At 42.5% G+C, this 23262-nt stretch overlaps 1 gene segment (V, D, J or C); it reads right to left on the bottom strand.

Annotated features, from left to right (window-relative positions):
* Positions 1 to 7234: 7234 nt before the first annotated feature.
* LOC140498870 (immunoglobulin lambda variable 3-9-like) lies at positions 7235 to 7844 on the bottom strand. The segment is given in 2 exon segments: positions 7235 to 7574; positions 7739 to 7844. Coding segments are annotated over 2 exon segments (363 nt in total).
* Between the last annotated feature and the right edge of the window lie 15418 nt (positions 7845 to 23262).

Below are 23262 nucleotides of genomic sequence, written 5' to 3'. Positions count from 1 at the left end.
AGAAAGAAACAATTCAAATACTGAGGAACTACAGTCAGGATCACACAGGACCTTGTAGTTTCTATATTAAAAGGTCAAAGGAATTAGAAAGTAATATATTGTAAGGCAAAGGAGCTGGGACCACAACCAAGAATCAAGTACCCAGCAAAGTTGAGCATAATATTTCAGTCAAGGAGATGGACATTCAGTGAAGTAAGAGATTTCCATACCTTCCTGATGAACAGGGCAGAACTCAATAGAAAATGAGATCTTCAAACGCAGTTCTCAAGAGAGGCATAAAAAGGTATATAGGGGGGGAAAAAAAAGCTTGTTATTCAGTATGGGCAAACTGTTTACATTCCTACAAGGGAAGATGATACTTGTCAATCTTGAGAATTGTACGTTTATTATGAAATGTAAAAGGGATAAATACAGACAGTGGGAGCGGGTTTAAATTCAATGATGTGATGACAACAAATGTGATTCAAGGGTGTGAAAAGACTGTAATGGGAGATGTGAAAAGGAGGAGGCAGAAAAAAATAAATTTCATCACAGGAAGAGGCACAAGAATATATTACATTAGAGGGAAAGAGGGGAGGGAGATGAGTATTATTTCAGATATACTCTCACTGATTGCATTCAAGGAGGGTAAAACAAAGTACAAAGACAAAGATCTGGGAATGGAGTGAGAGGTGGGGAGTGGGAGTGTAGGGGGCCTTTTCTAGGGGTTCTGGTTTCAACCTTCTTTTCTGTTCAGAGACCTTTCCTCATCCTCTCAACACTTCCCTCCAACTCTACCTACCTAGAATGTCTCTGTGTTGTCTTTTTTCACTCAGGGGCATCTGGGTTCCTCTAATAGAAGGGAAGGAGCCCTGAGAACAGATTGCTGCAATTTGTTCCTGTGCCCCCTGCACCTGGCATAGTGCCTGGCACATGGTGAGTTCTGAGCAGTGGCTCATAGTTGGATTTGTCTGAACAGGTGAGGATGTTGTTTTAGCAGCTGAGGATGTTGTTCACACTCTGGAGACTAAGAGAGTTCTGAAATGCCCCCTAATATGGTGGAACATTGTGAGGGGCAGCTCTGCATCTGCCCTCTGCTCAGGGGGAGGGGCTGGGAAGGTAGCATCACCTGAGCCCTCCCCTCCCCACCAGGTCACAGGGCAGGAGACCAAGAGCTCAGGGGCCAAGAGCCCCAGGGGTTATTTCCAGCCTAATTCAATCCCAAACTCATTCCAATGTCTCCCTCTGGTGGCCAAAGGGAAATGGCAGCCCCAAGGATTGTCAGGAGGAAGGTCCTTTATTTTGTTGGCTTTCCTATTGGAATGGAAAGTCCTTGAAAACAAGAATAGTGTTTCCTTTTGCTTGAATTTATATTACTAGTAATTAGCATAGTCGAGGGAGGAAAAGAACTCTCATGTTCACCATTGTTTAGAGACACTGTTCATACAGTAAAAATGGGATCAGAATCTCATTTTCCAGATTCATGGAATAGATTCACATCAGAATATGAAGTGTTCCCTAGTTCAAAAAATTGTCATAATATTTGAACAGCCATTTTTCAGAGGAAGAAACCCAAATGATCATTAATCATATAAATGTAAGCTTCAGTTGTATAAAACAAAAAATTTTAAAGAAAGCTACTGCTCCCTGGGAAGATGGCAGAATAGGTCAGAAAATCCCAGCCTCTCTAGATGTACTCAAGAAGTGAGATAATAATTGTAAGCTCAGAGGGAACACAGAGAACCAAAAATAAATAAAAATAGGCTAAGAAATGTGGTCCTCCTGGGACAATCAGAGAAGACATGAAGAAATATCCCAGAAGAAAGTTCATCCCTGAGGTGATGTCTGATTAAACAACCAGCAGCAAGACCTGGCATTAGCTGGGTTGGGAGAATGCCTCAGCCCCAGCCACAGGAACTTTTCCCCCTGGAACACTTAGGGGAGTAGAGTGTCTGTTTCAGAGAAGAAGGAGGGAACATCTGTTGACAAGGAATGCCACACCATGCTGTGATTGGAGACATGTCTGGTTATAAGGAATCAACAGATGCTGTGAGTGCAAAAGCAGCGGGGCAGGGACTCAATTACCTCTGGGTACTTACAGGAGTCAGCAGGTCTTGGTTTTGGCTCCAGGACAGAGGGGAAAACTGAAGGAGGAGCTGAGACCATAGGCACCATCCCCAATCCCCCAGGACTAGAGCTGATTACAAAAACATAGCTGGTACAGACTAAAAAACAAAGGAGAACATTCAACTATGGAGAATTACTATGGGGAAAGAAAAGACTGTTTTTCATCTACTGAAGGAAATAAAAATCTTTCTATCCCCATGTCAAATGGCCACCTGCCCAAATAGAATTCAAAGCAGAACTTTAAAAAAACTTGAAAATTCAAAAGAGAGAGACTGAGATAAACTAAAATAAATCAAAGAAACCAAGAATGCTCTAAGAAAAACAAGATTATGTAAAGAAAGCCAACCAATTAGAAAAGGAGGTGCAGAATATTAAAGAACAAAATGAGTCTTTGAAAATTACAAGTGAATCAGGAGAAGCTAATAAAATTATGATACACATATAATCAAACAAAATATAAAGAATGAAAAAATGGAAGAGAATGAGAAACATTTCACAAGAAAAGCAATGCATCTGGAGAGCAGACCAAGGAGAGAAAACATAAGAATAACTGGACTGCATGAAAGCTATGACATCAAGATGAATCTTGATACTAATATAAAAATAATAAAGGAAAATTTCCCTGAGTCATTGGAACAAGAGGGGAAAGTAGAAATAGAAAAAAAAGTCTACCAATCACCACCATGGAAAACTCATAAAAATATTATAGTAAAATTCTGAAACCACAGATCAAGTATGAAATATTATGAGCAACAATTAAACAAAAATTTCAGTAATTTTGCCACAATTATAATCACATGAGACCTAGCGGTGGTGTCAGTAAAAGACCACAGGACTTGGAGCCCAATATATATTGAAGAGAAAATGAACTGAGATTGTAGCTGAAAATATCATACCCAGCAATGCCGAGTACAATCCTCAGGGAAAGAAAAAATGGACATTTAATGAAATGTCAGACTTTCCAGACTTTGTTAAAAAAGAAAACAGACCTGAACTTAAGAGAAGATTTGCCATACAAGAGCCAAGAGAGATAGAAGATACATACCAAACACTAATTACAAGGGACTTAATAAGGACAGACAGCTCATCTTTTATGCACATAAAGTGTATGTCTAAGATTGTCATTAGTAATTGGGTAGATAGATGGAAAGATTGGCGGTAGATGTGAGCATGATATGAGTTCAAAAAGTAAACCCTTGAGGAACACCTAAAAAGAATAATTATCTTATACAAAAGAAGTTCAAAAGGAAGATCCAACACAGAAGCATTAGATGGGGGAGGAAAGCTGGTAGTCCTGGAAACCTAGTTTCATTGGGAATGGGTTCAAGAGGGAACAATACATATAATATTTATCTGAAAGTGTATAAAAGTCTTCTAAATCCAGAAAGAAACGAAATGCTAAAGGGATGGAGGGATCCCTTTCTCATATTTTTCTTTTTCTTTTGTCATTGTGAACATAGTTATCACTCTTCCATGCCCAAGAGTAATAATCAGCCTCATCCTCAGTCATGAGCCTGAGTCCCTGAGTCCCTCCCTCTTTCTGCAGATGGAATTCGAGAATCGGGCAGGGATCCCCAAGGACTAGTCTCTAGAATCCTAAGTCAACAGGAGAGACCTTCAAAACTGCTGCTGATACCAGGATACAAAGCAGTTCTCAGTACTATCCTCAATAGAGTATATACTGGCTGAATTCTAAGACCCAGAGGTGGGTAAGGGAATACATAGAAAGCCATAGAACCTGGAAGGAAGGGAAAGAGGAGGCAGAGTGGTCTATTTCCCAAGAAGACCTTGACCCTCCAAATGCAGCAATGTCCGCTTGGGGTCCCTGAAGGGGGCTGAACTGGTGCTGTGGAACACTCAGAGCCCGGTGAAATAGCAGACATCTAGGTCACCCACTGCATCTCATGACATTGACAATCATCCTGACTTTTGTCCTTTCGCTGGAAGAGAGTGAGAAAACTCTGCGCACCTGTGCCGAACTTAAATCCTGTTTTCCTGCAAGTCAAGACATCACCCATGATGGCACTGAGCCTCTAAGAAACGAGGACAGCATCTGTAGTGGTAATTCAAATGGGAAGGTCTTTCCTATTCATTAATAGGCTCATGTGTCCTGCATAAATCACATGGAAGTTTAAGTCACAAATGGTGAGAAGAGCTTCCTGAACTGGTAGAACAGGAAGGGTGGAGCAGAGCTGGGAGCAAGTTGGTGAGAGCAGTTAGAGAAGAAGAGAGAGGACACAGGCAGGTACAGATAGTCTTCTGAGCATTTTCTTGAGGGAAGGTTGTGGTGGAGGGTGTGTGTGTGTCAGGGCTTGGGAATGACTTTGTTCTCTGCAGTGCCAATGTGTACTGACTTCTTGGTTCCTGTGATGGATTTGGCTTCCTGGTATTGGAATAAATGTTTTTCTTTTTTCTTCTATGTGGAGAGTCTGTTTTACTTTGTGATTCAGAACTTCACCATCATGTTCATAGTCACCACCAGTGCTGTGAATATTGCCTTGGCGATAAAGAATTTCCCAAGGGCATCGTATCCCTTCCAATCAAAAGGAAGAGATTGGTTTACTTTTGTTACTGTAGGTTCACCATCTGGCACTTAGGAGAAGTCCTTAAAAATGGTTATTATTTGTTGTCCTTACTCTTTAGAACATTTTTGTAGCTTAAGAGTCAGGCAATTTGTATTCATCAAGAGCAGCTTACTCTCTGCTTAGTTTTCTAGATTCTTAACTCTCAATGGACTATTTTGTGTTCCAATATTTTCAGGCCAAAGGTGTTTGATGGGGACAGAGAAAACAGAAGCCAAAGAATCTTTGAGGAGATCAGCCTTCTATTTTTCTGAGGGACCTCACTCCCACCCCACCCATCCCCCATCAGGACACATCCTCTGCCTTCAGTGTTCTCATTCTTTCGGCCAAAAGTGACAGAAACCATGCCCTCTCCATTGTCTGGAACATTCCTCATTAGTCTCAGCTGTGTGGGATTCCTGTGTCAGTGAAATTGTCCTGTAGAACTGACCCTTCCTTCTATGTCTTTCCTGTGGCTAGGGAATTTCCCAGACCCTCTTGTAGAGATTCAGGGAATGATCTTGAACTACGTAGCTTCATGAGGGAAGGGGTTGTTTTGAGGATTCTCTAACCTTTTGGGGGGAATTTTTATTTTCTTTCACTGAATTCTACTATTGAGGACTTATATTCTTTCCTCCTACCATTTAGATTAACTGAAACATGTCTTCCATTAATACAAGCCTCGTCTGACTAAAATATGATGCATGGAATCATAGTTTTAAGAGAGGACTATTTGACATCCCTCAGCTAAGAGGCCAAGAAAGATTTTCAGCTTCCCAAAGACATTTCACTATTTGTGGAAAAGATTCCACTACCTAACCATATGAATAAGGATTTTCTTAACCTAGATTCTTGGTTGTCTTTGGGTTACGTCACCTGTTTTTCCCCTATTAATCTAATGCAACGTCTTTAAAATGAAAGCTTTCAGTTCTGTGAAGGTAGGATCCTGCAAATTCAATGTTTAAATCTGTAATTTTCTCCAGGGAGTTTGTGGAACTCAGGACAGGCTGACTCTTTGGGAATCCATCTGTTAATCAGTAACCTTGACCAAGCACCTACTACGTTCTAGTATCTGGACCAGGTACTGGAGATACTCAGATGGGTCTCTCTTTCAATCCCTGCCTAAGAGCAACCCTGTTTCTCCAGCCCCAGTGTCCCTTATTCTACCCTTGGTAATCCCAGACTTCTTTAGTGAGGCTCAAACTTGAGATCACCAAGTTCAGTACAGACCAGAGCTTCATTCACAGAATGTCTCATACAGTAATTAGTCATCATTTATTAAATTCTAATTTTTAAGGAATTATTTTCTTCAGCAAGCTTTTGTACTTCCTTTCCCATTTTGTCAGTCCTATGGTTTTTTTCAGAATTCTTTTGCTCTGCACATTTTTGTGTATCTTATGCCATGAAATGGACTCTTTTACTGACAACTTTCTGCTACTACTCTCATTTATTTCCCCAATATTTCTTCTAATTCTCTAACTTATTAAATCCATTCTAAGCTCTTCTAGGAATTCCTGTTGGACCTGAGATCAAATTAGATTTTTCCTTGAATCCTTGCATATTGCCATTTTTATGCTATTGTTCTCACCTAAGTTGATGCCTTGACCCTTCATATTACAAGGATCTCTTTTTGTACTCAAGGTTTTTTGGTTGTTTGTTCATATTTTCTGTCTTTTTTGGGACATGGTGTTTTAAAGTGAGAATTGGGCTCTGCTTGTGCACTGCCCTAAGCTTTTAGTGTTGGGGCTTTGGGTCTTGCTGCTGTCCTTCCCTGGCAATCTGGGCTAAGCTGCCTGCTGTCTCTGGAGGGCAGATTTCCCTGGTGGTTTGGCAATGGGATGTCCCTGTGGCTCTGACCTGGGACTGGGCTTTGCTATTTACCTGCAAGGGTTGCAATGGAAACATAGGCTTATTTGGCCAGTCCCACTTCACTCCTGGTGATCACTGGGGTCAAGGCCTCCCTGGTGGCTTCTGGTAAGGGTAGGCTCATTGGGGTGTGGCCTGGTGAGCTGCACAGATTGCTCCCTTTACTGGGAGACTGCTGAATTGCAGGAGGGTGGATTGCCCCAGACTTGCAGCCTTACTGCAGGCCTCCTGCTGTGGACACTGCTGGTTCTGCTCTTAGACCCTCTTCTCCTACCAGCCCAGTGTGATAAACTTTTTCTGCCTGGCTGCTAAGCTGCTTCCCTGCTCCCAGATCAGACTGAGTCAGTTTTTTTACTTCTTTTGGAGGGAACTTGGGGAGGACTTCAGAGGGTTCCTCTTCTCCATCCTGGCACCAAAACAGCCTCCAAAGCTTGGAAGAGGCCGAAAGAGCCTTTCAGGGGGGGCAGCACAACTCAAAGCATGAGAGGGGAGCATGTGGAGACAGGGAAAGAGGGAGCAGGTGAGTGTCTGAGGAACGGGAGACTTAGAGGGAGAGGATCATTGGGCGAGGGTTTCCCAGGGAGAAGAGCAGGGAGGGAGAAGGGGAGGAAGGGGCCAGAAAGTGAAGTTGTTTCTGTCCTGTGCTCACCAAGCACCTCTCTGGAGCCTAGAGGGGAGGGCACAGGGGGAGAAGGCCTGGCAGGGTTTTTGTCTCACTTCCCGCTCAGTCTGTGTCACTGTGTACAGTAGAACTACTATCCCACACTAGACAGTAATAATCAGCCTCATCCTCAGCCTGCAGCCCAGAGATGCTCAGGGTGGCTGTGTTCCCTGACTTGGCACCAGAGAATCTGTCAGGGATCCCCGAGGGCCTTGTGTTAACATAATATATCACCAGCTTAGGGGCCTGACCAGGTTTCTGCTGGAACCAGTTTACATAGTTGCCAAGAGTTCCATCCCCAGCACAAGAGATGGAGGCTGTCTCTCCCAGGCTTTTGGACACTGACAGAGGCTGAGTCAGCACTAAGGAGGCCCCAGAACCTGCAAGGGAAGGAAAGAAGAGATTGGTCACAGGCAGGGGTCTCTTTCCCTCAAGGGGATATTGACCCCTGAAGCAGCTTGAGGATGAGCTCAAGTCAGTAGTATGCCTGACCTCAGACACTGTGGGGCCTGAGTCACAGGGAGGAGTCCCTGGGCAACCTCACCTGTGTAGACGGTCAGGAGGGAGAACAGCAGAGAAATCCAAGCCATGGTTAAGAGCCTCTGTGTCCTAAGGATCCCCAGATGGGGCTGGGCTCCCCCAGGGCTCTCTTAAGACCAGCCCAGGCCCTGCTGGGAGGAGGTCCCCACATGCAAATCTGCTCCTGCTCTGGACACCTGAAAGAGGGGCCTCAGGTGGTGACTGACTGAATCTGTGGGTCCCTGAGGCAGAGGGGGCAGGTCCTTTCTCTGGCAGGGGAGGGTAATAAAAGCCCCTGAGGTCATTTCCTCCTGTGAGATTCTGGGATTCTTGGAGTCAAGTTCCTTCCTCCCCAGGGCTATGTATGATGCTGCAGGACCTTATCACTGTAACTGAACTGCTTTGTCCTCTAACGCCTTCCCTGTGCCCTGGGGCATTCTCCCCATGGACAATCCCTCCCTCCCCTATGCTGCCCCCTCCCCCATTGGTAAGTTCCCCCAGGCCCTGCTTGGGGACAAGCCAGACTTCCTCCCCTCCAGCTGTGTCTGGGACTCTGGAGGATTCAGGAGCACAGGGAATGGGGCCTTCTCTCCCCCATCACTGTGGGCTCCTTTCATCAGGTGTTTTCCAATTAGGATGTGAGCTCCATCAAGGCAGGGACTCTATTTATCTGCACTGGAGTCCCCAGCCCTAAGCACAGGGCCTGACACATGAAGGGATTAAGAAATACCTGTTGCCTTGCCTGGCCTCTAATCCAGAGCTGCCTCATGACCATCCAAAGGAAGAGCTATAACAGTGAGTGGACCCAGCTTCTGCCCCCACATCCCTGGGGCTTCTGCTGCTCGGGCCTCCCAAGAGGAGGAAGGAAGTCAGGCACATCCTCACTCTGGGGTCCACTTCTCCATTGATAAAAGGACAGGGATTGGACTGAAGTGTCTCTAACTTCCCTAACAGCTCTGGCCTTAAATGATCAAGCCCAAAAGTCCTGTTTTCATCTGGAATTCACCACAGACTCCAAACACTGAGGCCCTTAGGGAGCCAAAATTAAAGGCCTAAGGTATTTGGGAAGTGTCTCCTAAAAAGGTGGGGCATTGGGAGGGGTAGCTCTGCATCTGCCCCCAACTCAAGAGGAGAGACTGGGACCGCAGAGCCAGGTGCACCTCCCCAGGACACAGGGCAGGAGACCAGGAGCTCAGGGGCCAAGAACCCCAGGGGGCATTGACAGCTCAACTCAGAGCTTCCAAGGACCACACAGCTGGGGCTGGTACCCACAGGCTCTCTTATCCTTCACGGGCCACAGGCATGCAAAACGTCCCCTACCTCAATCTCTCCTGAGTGCCTGTGGGCTGGTCTTTGGCTTCCACCAGAGCAGAGGCTGAAGGGACTCTGGGGCATGAACTCCTGGCTCAGTTGGGAAAAACTGCATCTTATCCAACAGTGCCCTCTACAGGCAGAGGCCTGTAAGTACAGCTTTTTCAGGGAAGTACATTCCTGTTATTTTCAAAGTCCTATGGGAGTGTAACACCAGGTAATATTACCCTGGAAAAAAAAAATAACAGCATAGGAAAATCCAGCAGCCTGGGTTTTCAAGGCTGAGACAGCTTGAGATTCCTGGAGGACTTCAAATGAGCTAGGATTTCACCTCCTAGAACACTGTGAAGAATCTTAACACCTTTTTGACAAAGATATTGGGAACCAATGAGCCTGGTGAATGACTCAAAAAGACTCTCAGGGCTAAAAAACAACCAACACTGGAGTCCAGTGGTAAGGACGAAGTTGAATGAATTTTCAGGATATGTCATTGATGTGGTTTGTGGTTCCAGTTAGACAATACAGATTAGGATTATCAGAGGAGAGGGGACAGAAGCTTGTGTGTTAGTGGAGTAAAAACAGGGGAAAGTGCAAATGTCTTTAGAATCCAGAGTTCCCAGTCCCTGAGAACATTGTTGTGGTGGAGGAAATGATGAATTTGTAGACTTGGAAAAATACGGACAAACTAAGATTTATGAAAGAAGATGTTATTCATCCTCAGAGAAACAGAGGGTAAATAAGTACAGTATAGTCTTACATAGATGCACTTGAATGGAAACGTGTATACATGAGTATAATTACAGATATCTGAGTATATGTATGTGTAAGTATATGTCTGTGCACAGGTGCCTGTGTTTATGTGTATTTGTATATCTTTCTGTGTATGTGGTAGTATGTGTATATGTAAGCATATATGTATGTATGTTTATGTATATGTACATATATACTTGTCTGCATTTAATTATGCCTTCTGGGGTGGGAGGGTGAAAAGAACAAATTAAAAAGCTCACAGCTGGGAACACAAGAAAAATTACAAGGGAAGAAAGAAAAGATGGACAGCTCTCAGTGCAGTGCATAGCATTTATTATACAGGCTTTCCTGAAATGGAAATTTCTTGCTGCATATTTCGAATCCTCTTCCACATTCTGCTGTGCACATTACAATTATTTTTACTTTCCTCATTTTTTATTGTTTTCACTTTGGCTTTTAAGTTTGTTTCTTTTTCTTTGCTTAGTTTCTATTTTAAAAAATTAGAAACATTAAGTTGCTATTCTCTCATTGAGACCTCCTTCAATCAGCTGCTTCCATGTCTGTGTCTATCTGATATTTTGCCCTTTTTGTCTGAAAGAACTCTTTTTGAGAGATATTTATAAGCATCATATCATTTTTTATTCACAACTATCATGAGAGGTAAATGTATGTGTTGGGGATAGGATCTGAACCTGGATCTTCCTGGATCCAGGCCCGTTACTTTATCCACTACATCACCTAAGTACAATGTGACATTCACAGAGCCCACCTCAGCCCTGAATACCCTGGCACAATTCTGAATGGCGCAATACCACAGACTCTCCACATGGAAGGCAGAACCAAAGTATTTACTCAGACACCAGAAAGACAAATCCATCACAGTGACAAAAATCTATACACAATAACAATGCAGAGAACAACACCATTCCCAAGCCTCCCCCTGCTAGGCTTCCCAACACCAGGTCCATTGAACAAATCACAAGCAGGCTCTCTTAAACACAATCACAATCTCTCACTTACACTAGCCAGAAACCTGATTGCCTGCATCCTTCCTAGCTCTGACTGCTCTCATGACTGTAATGGCAATTGAAATGGAAAGGTCTTTGTCATTCATTAATGGGCCCATATGACCTGTTTGAATCACCTGGAGGCATGAGACACATGTGGTGGGAGGAGCTTGCTGAACAAGTGGAACAGAAAGTTGGAGCAGAACCGGGAAGAAGTGAGTGAACAAGGTGAAGGCAGAGAAGAGGGGACACAGGTAGGCAGGCAGACATGGCAATACTCTGTCTTTTGAGTGTTTTCTGGTGAGAAGGTCTTGGCACAGGGTTGGTGGAGGCTTGGGAATGGCTTTGCTTACAGTGGTGATTATGTTCTTCTTGTAAATTCTTGGTCATCATTACAGATTTTGCTTTCTGGTTCTGGAATTTGGCTTCCTAGTGTCTAAATAAATATTTTTCTTCTGCTTTGTATATGGAGTATCTTTATACGTTATGACTGAGAACTGTGCCAGCATATTCCTAGTCACCACCAGCGCTGTGAATATTGCCTTGGTGATATATTTGTTGTCATGAACAGGATCTCAGAGTATAAAATCTCTATTTGGAGGCAGAAAAAAATTAGAGGAAGAAACTAGTATCCCAGGTTGGGATGACTGAATGTACTTTTTCACTCACTAGAGCATGGGTTAAAAGCATTGGACCCTGTGATAACCGGGAAGCAAGGATACAGCAGGGGAAACCAGGAGACTTGGAAAGGTGTTTGCAAGGAATTCCAAGTAGCCTAGGGAAGGAGTGGAAGGGGTAAGTAGGAGAGGATGAATTTTATTAACAGGTTATAGTATTATGTGTAAAAACAGAGAGGAGCTACTGAAGGAAAGCATTCAGATGGAAAAAGAGTTATCCACTTTGCATGGAATTCTCAGTCTCCAGGCTCTCCTTTAAAAGATCAGGCTGGGGTAAGGGGCCTGTCAAATGGAAGAAAAGACTGTTCATTTAGCTCAGAAGAAGCTGAAGGTTGACAAAAGAAATGCGCATTCTGACCTTTGTACGGGATCAGTCTAGTTGCCACTGTGTCATAAGGAAGTCAGAGCAAGGAAGTGAAATAATGTTAGAAGGAAAAGTTTCTCAGGCAGAAGCATGCCCAATAAGGAGGCAGAAACAGCAGAACCAAGGAGGTGGCACAGTGTTTAGGGAAGTGATTGAGGATTTAACTCCGCAGGAGGTCACAGATATTTGGAGTCAGTTCTCCCAGTGGATGGGAGAAGCATTAATATCTTGGAGAATGAGTATCAGTGATGAAGGGGCCAGAGGAGCATTTATAGATAGTGTGGACAGATTGAAATTTATAGCTACGAGAATCCTTTTGTACAGAAAACTTTTACAGATAGCAATACAGAAGGAGGTAAAAATACAACTGATCTGTTACCTTTGGCTCCAGAAGGGTGCAGTAGCCAGTATCCTACTGACTGCGTGTGGCCTAGGGGAGACAGACCCTGGCATTCAATTGGGGACTGTATAAGAAAGTTAAAGGAGAAGTCATTCCCCAATTGATAAATGGTCAAAGGATATGAACAGGGAATTTTCAGAGCAAAAATTTAAAACTCTCTATAATCATCTGAAAAAATGCTCTAAATCACTATTGATTAGAGAGATACAAATCAAAACAACTCTGAGGTGTCACATCACTTCTATCAGATTGACAAACATGATAAAACAGGAAGATGATAAGTGTTGAAGAAGAAGTGGGAGAGTTGGAATACCGGTGCATTGTTGGTGGAGCTGTGAGCTGATCCAACCATTCTGGAGAGCGATTTGTAACTACATCCAAAGGGTTACAAAAAATGGACATACCCTTTCACCCAGCAGTACATTTCTGGGACTCTATCCCAAAGAGATCATAGAAATGGGAAAGGGTGCCACATGTAACTTTAGCCAACATTTATAGCAACTATCTTTGTGTTGTCCAAAAGCTGGAAGTCAAGGGGATGCCCATCCATTGGGGAACGCCTGAACAAGTTGTGGTACATGAATGGAATGTAATACTATTGTGCTATGAGAAATGATGAGCAGGAAGACTTCAGAGAAGCCTGGAAAGACTTATATGAACTGATGCTGTGTGAAAGCAGCAGCACCAGGAGAAATTTGTTCACAGCAACAACCACAGTGTTTGAGGAATTTTTCTAGGAGACTTGGTACTTCATTGACATGCATGGACTTCGATAATTTTCAATGGACTCTTAAGGTAAAACACCTTCCACCTTCAGAGAAAGAACTATGGAATTGGATCTCAGGCAGAAACAGACCATTTTCTTTTGTATTATGTTATGTTTTGTCTTGTTTTATGGTTTCCCCCATTCAGTTTTATTCTTCTATGCAACATGCATTTAATAGGAAGGTACATGTCAGACCTATATAAGATTGTAGACTGTCTCAGGGAAGGAGTGGAGAGAGGGGGAAGAGTAAGGGGGAGGGAGTGGCAAAAAATCTAAGGTACATGGAAGTTATTGTGGAACACTGAAAACAAATAAAATAATTCAATTTAAAAAATAAATAAAGAAAAAGAAAGTTAAAGGAGGAGTTAATGATGATTGCTATAACGATCAGAAAAGGAGATGGGTACTGTGATACTGCCTTTGCAGTTTGCCCTAGGAATATAATACAGAAGACAGGTTCTCCTATTTGTAAGCATTAATTTATAAACACTTAATGATTTTTAATAAGCACTAAAAATTCGGGAAGTAGAGCACCCTCTCTCTGAGGTGCTGGACAAGATTTCACAGTTAAGTGACTTAAGGGACTGAGGAAAAGAGAAAATTCCTAAAGAGAGGAATAAATAGTGTTAGAAGTGAGCCCCTTTAACAAGCCCCCACAGTGAGAAAGATGCTCACCTTGAATAAAGAACAATGCTTGTTCTGAAATCAGGAAAACTTTAATTAATCTTTACATCCATTCCCCCCGAATGGACGGGTAGCCTCCCCAGCAAGGTTACAGGAGAAATACAACACATGCAGAAAGATGGAGTTTTTATACTGTTTTCTGAACTTTGGATCTCCCACAATACCGTCCCCTGGCTCCATGTGACTCCATGTTCTCATCTCTGATAGGCCATTCTTCACACAGCAACTTGGGACTGCACATTAGTTTCTGACTTCTATCCTGTCTATGTTAGGTCACAACCTTTGTCACCTAGGAATGTGTAAAAGAGAACTTTCTTGTCTCCCTCAAAATCCCCCTCTTTTTTTAATTAAAATTCCTATTTCCACACCTAAATCCAATCAATAGATACTTCCTCACATTCTTTCCCCTGTGTATTCTTCCCTTCATTTTTCTCTTCTTTATATAAGTACGGGAAGGGAGCAAAGTTGATCGACATTCACAAAGTACAAGGGGTCAGTCCCCTATCATCAGTACAGATACACAGACTCAAAAGGAACAGGTAAATTAATGAATTGTCCATTTAGAAGTTCCATCTAATACAACAGTCTGGGGAGGAGCATCATCTGATGCAGTTTTCTGGTCTGGATGCTCCTTCAAGTCGTCTTCAGCAAAGCATCTCTGTATCTTCTTTCCTTTATCTTTTTGCTGAAATTCAGGTGTCCACGCTCCTAGCAAACTGACCTTGATAAAATTTTAAATGACCATCCCTAAGTTTTATACACGTGTCACTCTTACAAAATCAAAATTGAAACTTTAGCCAATTGTGCTGTTTAAGAAATTCACATTAGAACCCAGTTTTTACACTTTACATTAATTCACTGTTCATTTCCAACATCAGGAGGATGATATTTCAGCAAACATTCAACAACAGGCTCCAGTACTTACATAAATACAACAAATAATCATTTATAACACAGTACATACAACATCATAAAACAATTCCACCTTCTGGTCACGTGATGCTTCTTTTAAAGCATTTTTATTTTAACATTTTCCAGCTGAGATAAAAATAATAATGACTATTCATGCTAATCTCATGAGCCCTTGACTGAATTGTCTCCATACTATCATTAAGAATTAAAGGCCCTAATTTATTTTTGTTAAGTCTGAAATTCTAAAACTAATAACTTAATTTTAGACTCAACATCAGATGTTCCGCTGCCAACAATCTATTATTTAATCAATCTGGTATTAATTTTACAAAACTTTTGATTTTAGGAATTTACCACTGAGTAGGGACATTTCAGGGAAACAGTATCCCCTTAACTTCATGTCAATTCCAGGAAGGAGTAGATTGTCATTTCGCATTCAGCCAGGCTTAAAGTCTTCCAGGTATCAGTGGGGAAATTAGGTCAGGAGAATCCTACTGCAGCCTAGGCTGAACAGATGTTTTCCTAACTTTCCCATGAGATCACATTTTTGCAGTTCATACCAGCATCTCACAGGATTACTGGCATCATGAATCAATGCCTCAGACTGCTTTTCTTCCTATCCATACCTGGGGGTAGACTCAGTAGAACAATCAGTTAACAGTCCCATAAAATCATAAAATAGCAAGCTCCAGCAACCAGTTTCAGACATGACTACAATTTCACATTGGCTAAGGAACTTCTTTTGAAGCAAGTCTTCAGTAGCTTACATGCCTTTCTATCCATGTTCTAGTTCCTGATTAAATAACAATCACAAAATCAAATTTACCATAAAAACCCTAAGTTATTGCTCTAATAGATATACACCTGTTTCCCAAACTACTCTACCCCTTTCTAATCCTGCTCAGTCTGAAAGAAGAGCTGCACATATAAGTTTAAACACCAATTTCAGCTTATGTTCATGAAATGAATTCAAATCAAAACAAACATCTAACTTCTCCATTAATGCAAAATATTACCAGAGGTTACCTGCCTCTAAGAAATTTAGACTGAAATTTTTTCCTCAAACTAAAAGCGTCTCTGATTTAGTGTCAGTAACTTGATTCAGTCAATTGTATTTACCCAATTTCTCTCTGTAACATGTAAAGACTTTATTCCAAGTTAGGACCTTTGTCCCTTAATCCAGTGGAGTTTTAGTCCCATTTGTCTAAAAGGTCCCTGGAAAATCTCATCCTAAAAAATTCTTGGTTTTCCCCACGTGAACTGGCTCTCCTGATGCCCATGAGATTTTCTATTACTATGCCCAAATCTGTGTTCTACTTCCCACTCTTAATCCTATCAATCCGAATCCCAGGTTACTGGCAACTCTCATCAAGACCATTCCTGGAACCTCCAGACTGCCTGGGACCACCCAGCCTCCTTCCCCAGAGTCCATCTGTAAGAAAGTTACATCTTGTTTTAGCATTACAAATGCTCAGATCCCCTAAAAATCCACCTAATATTGAGAAATCTCAACAAGGTTTTAGCTTCTTTGGTTGGAAGAAGGCTTGGGGTGAATTCATTTGAGCAGGACTCAGCATGTTATTTTGGGTTCCCAAGTACCCCTAACCTCAACAATTCCATACAATTACAGCTAACTCTAACTCCCAATCTTGTTCTAATGAACAATGATTCAACCTAACATTTATACCTTGGTTTTCTTTCCTTACCTAATCATTCCCATTACAATCAGAAAGAAAGTTCTGTTTCAGGGATTTTGTCTTTCACGAGATGATACCACAATACTCATTTGCCCAATTAATTGAATACAACAAGATTCCACTACTTGCATTTGTGCTTGCATCTTACACTATCTGCTTGGATTATAGAAACATGCCATGTAGATGAAAAGCAAGGACCTAATCACATATCATCTCCACCTTATAATCAGACTCAGAAATAGCCAAGGGGAAAACATCCCTTTTCAGAGGACATAAACAACTTTAGCAAAGTTCCAGGATGCAAAATGAACCCACATAAATCATCTGCATTTCTACATATGATTAAGAAAACCCAACAGAAAGACCTAGAAAGAGAAATGCCATTTAAAATTATAGTAGACACTATAAAATGTCTGGTAGTCTACCTGCGAAAGCAAACCCAAAGATCATAGGAACACAACTACAAAACACTTTCCCCACAAATAAAGTCAGATCTAAATAGCTGGAAAAACATCAGTTGCTTATGGGCATGCCAAGCTAATAAAATAAAAATGAAAATTCTACCTAAATTGATTTACTTATTCAGTCCTATGGCAATAAAAAACACAAAAAATTATTTCCATGAGCTGAAAATATAATATCAAAATTCATCTAAAAGAATTAAAGGTCCAGAATATGGAGGGAATTAATGAAAAGAAATGCTAGAGAAGGTGGTCTAGTCACACTAGACTGCAAATTGTATTATAAAGTAGCAATCATCAAAACCATTTGATATCAGCTAAGCGAAGGAGGGGTAGATCAGTGGAATAGGTTAGGTACACAAGACACAGAAGTCAATGACAAGAGAAGTCTACTATTTGATAAACCCGAGTACCCCAGTGTCTGAGATGAGAACTCACTGTTTGTCAAAAGCTCCTGGGAAAACTAGAAAATAGGATGGCAGAAACAGGGCATAGAACAATGTCTGACACCGTATACCTGAATAAAGTCCAAATAGGTACACAAAGTGGGTGTAAATGCTGATACTATATGCAAATAGGGAAGCAAGGAATAGTTTATTGGTCAAATTAATGGAAAATGGAGGAATTTATAACCAATCAAGAGACCGAAAACATTCTGAAATGAAAAATGGATAACTTGGATTACATTAAATTGAAAAGTTTTTGCACAAATAAAGCCAATGCATCCAAAATTAGGAGGGAAGCAGAAACCTGGGAAAGAATTTTTACTAGTATTTCTGATAAAGGTCTCATATCTCAAATCTGTAGAGCACTGAGTCAAATTTACAAGAATCGAAGTCATTCCTGAAATGATAACTGGTTAAAGAATATGAACAGGGAGTTTTCAGAGGAAAAAAATGAATGCTGTCTATAGTCACATGAAAAAATGCTCTAAATCACTATTGATTAGAGAGATGCAAATCAAAACAATTCTGAGGTACCACATCATACCTATCAGATTTGCTAAAATGACACAACCAGGAGATGATAAATGTTGGAGAAGATGTGGGAGAGTTGGAAAACTAATCCATTGTTGCTGTAGCTGTGAGCTCATCCACCTGGATGTGGAAAGCAGTTTGGAGCTATGTCCAAGGGGCTATAAAGTGACCCAGCTATATGTCTAGGACTGTATCCCAAAGAGATCATAAAAATGGGAAAAGGATCTCCATGTACAAAAATATTTAAAGCAGCTCTTTCTGTGGTGGCCAAGAATTGGAAATCTAGGGCATGCCCAACAATTGGGGAGGGGCTGAACAAGTTGTGGTATATGAATGTAATAGAATACTATTGTGCTATAAGAAATAATGAGCAGGAAGACTTCAGAGAGGCCTGAAAGGACTTATATGAACTGATACTGAGTGAAATGAGCAGAAGCAGGGGAACATTGTAACATTATAACATTGTAACATTGTAACAGTAACAGCCACAGTGTGAGAGGACTGTTTCTGATTAACTTGGCTCTTCACAGAAAACATGCCCAGAGGACTCTTGAAGCAAAATACCATCCACATCCAGAAAAAGAACTCTGGTATCAAAATACAAAATGAAGCAGACCATCTTTTCTGCTGTAATGCTTTGTGTTGTTTTGTTCTCCTCAAGGTTTCTCCCATTGGTTTTAATTCTTCTATGCCACATGACTAATGTGAAAATGTGTTCAATAAGAATGTTTTTGTAGAGCCCATAAAAAATTTCATGCCTTGTTGGGGAGAGATGGGGGAGGGAAGAGGAATGCCCCACCCCCAGGCAGAAAAGCAGGGAGGGAGAAGAGGGGGGAAGGGATCTGAGGGACCAGTTGGTTCTGTCTGGTGTTCACCAGCCATCACTCTGGCGCCTAGGAGGTAAGGCACAGGGGGAGCGGCCCTGGCAGGGTTTCTGTCTCACTTCCCCATCAGTCTATGTCAGGGTGAGAATCAGTATCATCATCCCCCACATGACAATAATAATCAGCCTCGTCCTCAGCCTGGAGCCCAGAGATACTCAGGGTGGCTGTGTTTCCTGACTTGGAGCCAGAGAATCTGTCAGGGATCCCTGAGGGTTTGCTGTTATCATAATATATCACCAGCTTTGAAGCCTGGTTATGTTTCTGCTGGTACCAGTGTATACAGTAGCTACTAATTCCATCCCCATTGCAGGAGATGGAGGCCGTCTCTCCCAGGCTTTTGGAGAAGGAAGGTGGCTGAGTTAGCACATAAGAGGCCCCAGAACCTGCAAGGGAAGGAAAAGAGAGATTGGGCAGAGGCAAGGGCTTCTCTCCACCAAGGGGATGCTGACCCCTCAAGAAGCTTCAAAATGAGATCAGGGCAGGACTAGGTCTGGCCTGAGACACTGTGTGTCCTGAGCAACAGGGAGGAGTCCCTGAGCAGCCTCACCTGTATAGACAGTCAGGAGGAAGAACAGTAGAAAGATCCAAGCCATGGTAAAGGTTCCTTCCAGAGTTCTGTGTCCTGAGGCTCCCCAGCTGGGGCTGGACTCCCAGGGCTCCCTTAAGACCAGCCCAGGTCCTGCTGGGAGGAGGCCCCCACATGTGAATCTGCCCCTGCTCTGGACATCTAAAGGAGGGGCCTCAGGTGATGACTGACTGACCCTGTGGGCTCTTGGGGCAGAGAATGCAGGTCATTCTTCTGGCAAGAGAGGGTCATGAGGACCCCTGAGGTCATTTCCTCCTCTGACATACTGGGAGTCATGTTCATTCATCCCTAGGCCTGTGTCTGACAAGCCATTACCTTGTCACTGTAACTGAACTGTTTTCTCCTTCTGGACCTTCCCTATGCCCTGGGGCCTTCTCCCCATGGGCCATCCCTCCCCAACCATGCTGTCCCTTCCCCACATTGGTGAGTTCCCCCAGGTCCTGCCAGTAACTTCTGCTGGCTTAAGCTGAATAAGTTCTGTCTTCTTGGGTTTTTCTGAAAGCCTCTAACTGTGTTCTGATTGGTAAGGGCCACCTGCAGTTTTTATTCAGTAACCTTAGGGACTAAGGACCTTTGTGAACATGTAAGCTGTCTTGTACGAGTTTCTGACCTTCTTTATCTGACTGGTAGGTCACAACTGATCAGGTATCATCACTGATAGTTTTGACTCCGTGGAAACAGAACTCCTTTCTCTATTTCTCACACTCTGTATAATGACATCATTTGCAAACTTGACTTTGTTTTGAGTGAGGGTGGGCTGTGCAGGCTAAGTGGTGCAGGAGTCAGGAGGAACTGAGTTCAAATCTCACCTCAGACACTTGACGCACACTAAGTGTGTGACCTTGGGCAAATCACTTAACCCCAATTGCCTCATCCTGGGTCATCTTCAGTCATTCTGATGAATGTCTGGTCACTGAATTCAGAGGGCTGTGGAGAAGTGAGGCTGCTGACCTGCAGAGCCCTCTCTCATTCAAAACAAGGTCAAGTGCAAGTCATGTCATTATTTCTCTGATGGCATGGTCTTCTTCAGCAATGAAGGATGAGCACACACACTCTGTATCTTGGTGAAAGGAGAGGACAGGCTTTGGGAATCCTAACCCAGTCCTTAGGACCTCACCCTAGCAGATTGCCTCCTTCTCATATTAGTTAGACTCTGTGGCTGCTGGATGGTCATCATGTCTCCAGGTGCAGAGTAAATGCTCAACAATGGCTTCGACTATTCTGCACAATATTAGTGTCTGAAAATGTTGTTCAAACAGGGTTCTAAGGGATTTCTGAAGTGTCCCCTACAAAGGTGGGCATTGGGTGGGGCAGCTCTGCATCTGCCCCCACCTCAGGTGGAGGGACTGGGAAGGCAGCATCAGTTGAGCTTTCCACAGGCCACATAGTGGGAGAACAGAGTACAGGGACCAAGATCTCCAAGGGGCATTTCCTGCACAAGTCAGCCCTAAATTCATTCCAATGTCTCCCTCTGGTGGCCTCAGGGCCAATGGCATCCCTAGGGAAGGCCAGGAGAAAAGTCCTTTTTTTTATTGCCTTTCCCCTTTGCATGCAAGGTCCTTGAAACTGGGGACAATTCTTTTCTTCCTCTTAAATTTATCTTTCCAACAACAGTTGGAAAAGTATGGTGGAAGGAAGAAAAGGACCCTTAAGTACATTAATGTTTAGAGACTTTTCATGGTTGCCAAAAATGGAATTAGAATATTAATTTCCAACATGGAATAGACACTAATTTATTAGAATATGAACCATTATTTAATTGAAAAAATTGTCCTACTATACAAATAGCCAGTTTTCAGAAGAAAAAATTGAAATCATCAATAGTCAGAGCAATGTCGGCTTGTGTTAAGTAAAATAACAATTAGGACAATGCTATTGTTCTCGGGAAAGATGGTGGAAGAGGTCAGAAATTTCCAGACTCTCCAGATTTCCTCCCCAAACGAGATGATAATAGCACCTTGGGCTGGACATAGAGCGGTAAAAATACAAAATACTCAAGGTAAAAGTGTGATCCTCCTGGGACACTCAGAGAACTGAAGAAAAATCCTCACATGAGGTTTGGTTCCTGTGAAGAATAAATATCTTCGGGCTAGGTCTGTTTAAACAACAAGCAGCAAGCCTTGGGTTGAGAGGCTGCCTCAGCCCCAGCCCCAGGAACTTTTATCCCTGGTACAGTGAGGGGAGTCCAAGCTAGAGAAGAGTGAGGGAACCTCTGCTGAGAGGGAAGGCCAGATGCAGCTGGGCTGTGGAGATGTGGCAGGGCATGCGAAGGAACCAGTACATGCTGTGGGTATGGAAGCAGTAGGGCAGGGACTCTGCTAGCTGTGGCCACTTACAGGGGCCTGGAGGTCTTGGTTTCTGTTCCAAGGTAGAGGAAAGAACTGAAGGAGGACCTGAATACAGAAGCACCATCCTAAATTCGCCAGGGCTGGAGGTAATTACAGAAACTTTGCTACTGCAAACAAAAAAAATGAGCAGGGAATAGATAAAGAATCCAAACACAGAGAATTACCATGGGGACAAAGAAAACTAGGGTTCTTCTTCAGAGACGGAAGCTAAAGCAAAGAAATGCTCCCCTCCTCCAAAGGGTAGCATAAAAAGGTCACCTGCCCACAAAGAGTCCATAGAGAAATTTTAGGAAGACTTTAAAAATCGCATGAGATTGAGGAAAATACTAAAAACCAAAAAAATAAAAACAAATTAAAAAAAGCAAGATTATGAAAAGAAAGTCAAACAATTAGAAAAGGAGATCTAGAATCTTAAGAAAGAAAACGTCTTTGATAATTAGAATATGGCAAGGGGAAAGTAATGAAGTTATAAAAGATAAAGAAATGATAACAAAATACATAGAATTAAAAATAGAAGAAAATTGAAATATCTCGTAAGAAAAACAACTGATCTGGAGAACAGATCAAGAAGAGAAAATATAAAAATAATTGGACTACTTGAATGCTGTGATCAAAAAAAGAATCTTGACACAATAAAACAAGAAACAAAGAAAATTATCCTGAAACATTAGGACAAGAGAGAACAGTAGCAACAGAAAAAATCCACCTATCACTACCTGAAAGAGATCCCATAAGGAAAACCCGCAGGAATATTACAGTGAAATTCTGAAACTCTCTCATCAAGGATAAATCATTACCAGCAACAAGAAAAGAAAAATTTCAGTATGGTTAAGCACCCACTCAACTCCTGCACTGAAAGCCAAGAGCAAAGTAAGAGGTTTGAAAATTGATTTCCAGAAATTGTCCAGGACTACTGCCCCCTATCCTGAACCTAGAACTCCATCATTCCTCAAGGTAATTTTTTTCTTCCCTCTCTTCCCTCCTCTCAGCCCCCAAACTGAACACATAGCAAGGGGGGTTGAGGTCCTTGAAACACCACTTGGAAAATGTTGTCCCATTTGATTGTCCACACAAAGCACTGCTTTTTTGCTGGAAAGAAATAGAAGAAATGAATCCATTGAAAGACCAAACTATATAATTTTTTATTTGAAACTCAGAAACACTCCAAAGAGACCTGAGAGGGAAAGCACTGCCCCTTCTGGCCTGCAGTAGACAGCTGTGTTGACTAGGGAGAGAGCCTATCCAGAGTCAGAGAGTCTCCATCGGAAACATGGCCTTTGTGACCATTTGCTGCACTTGGACCTAATCAAATGGGGAGAAATTCTGAGAATAGTAGGGAGGGTGCCCTCTTTCCCTATCCTACCGCTTTCTCCACCTCTTTCAAACCACAGTGGCCAGGGGATCAACAGAAGCAAATCTCTGAGACCAACTTCACTTATGAACAGAGGCAAGCAGCCTGCTAAGAAAGGATGGGTTGAACTACCCAACTTTGGCAAAAAGATTCCCTACCCAAGAGGCAGCTTCTTTTCCTCAACCTGGGTCCAAGAGCAGTCCCAATCCCACCTAGAACTGGCCAGCATCAGAAACATGAATTTTGCTCATTGGAGAGTTCTGAGGACTTGTGCTAAACCCTCAGCGTCCAAGAAAGCACCACCTCTCTCCAGTTCTGAGGAACACCATTGTTAATTGATGAACATATCAGTTGGTGCTAGCTCTTAAATTCCC

Source organism: Notamacropus eugenii, chromosome 4 (assembly GCF_028372415.1).
Source record: "Notamacropus eugenii isolate mMacEug1 chromosome 4, mMacEug1.pri_v2, whole genome shotgun sequence".
Lineage (NCBI taxonomy): Eukaryota > Metazoa > Chordata > Mammalia > Diprotodontia > Macropodidae > Notamacropus > Notamacropus eugenii.
The sequence above is the reverse complement of the archived record's forward strand: the minus strand, read 5'-3'. Positions and strand labels throughout refer to the sequence as shown.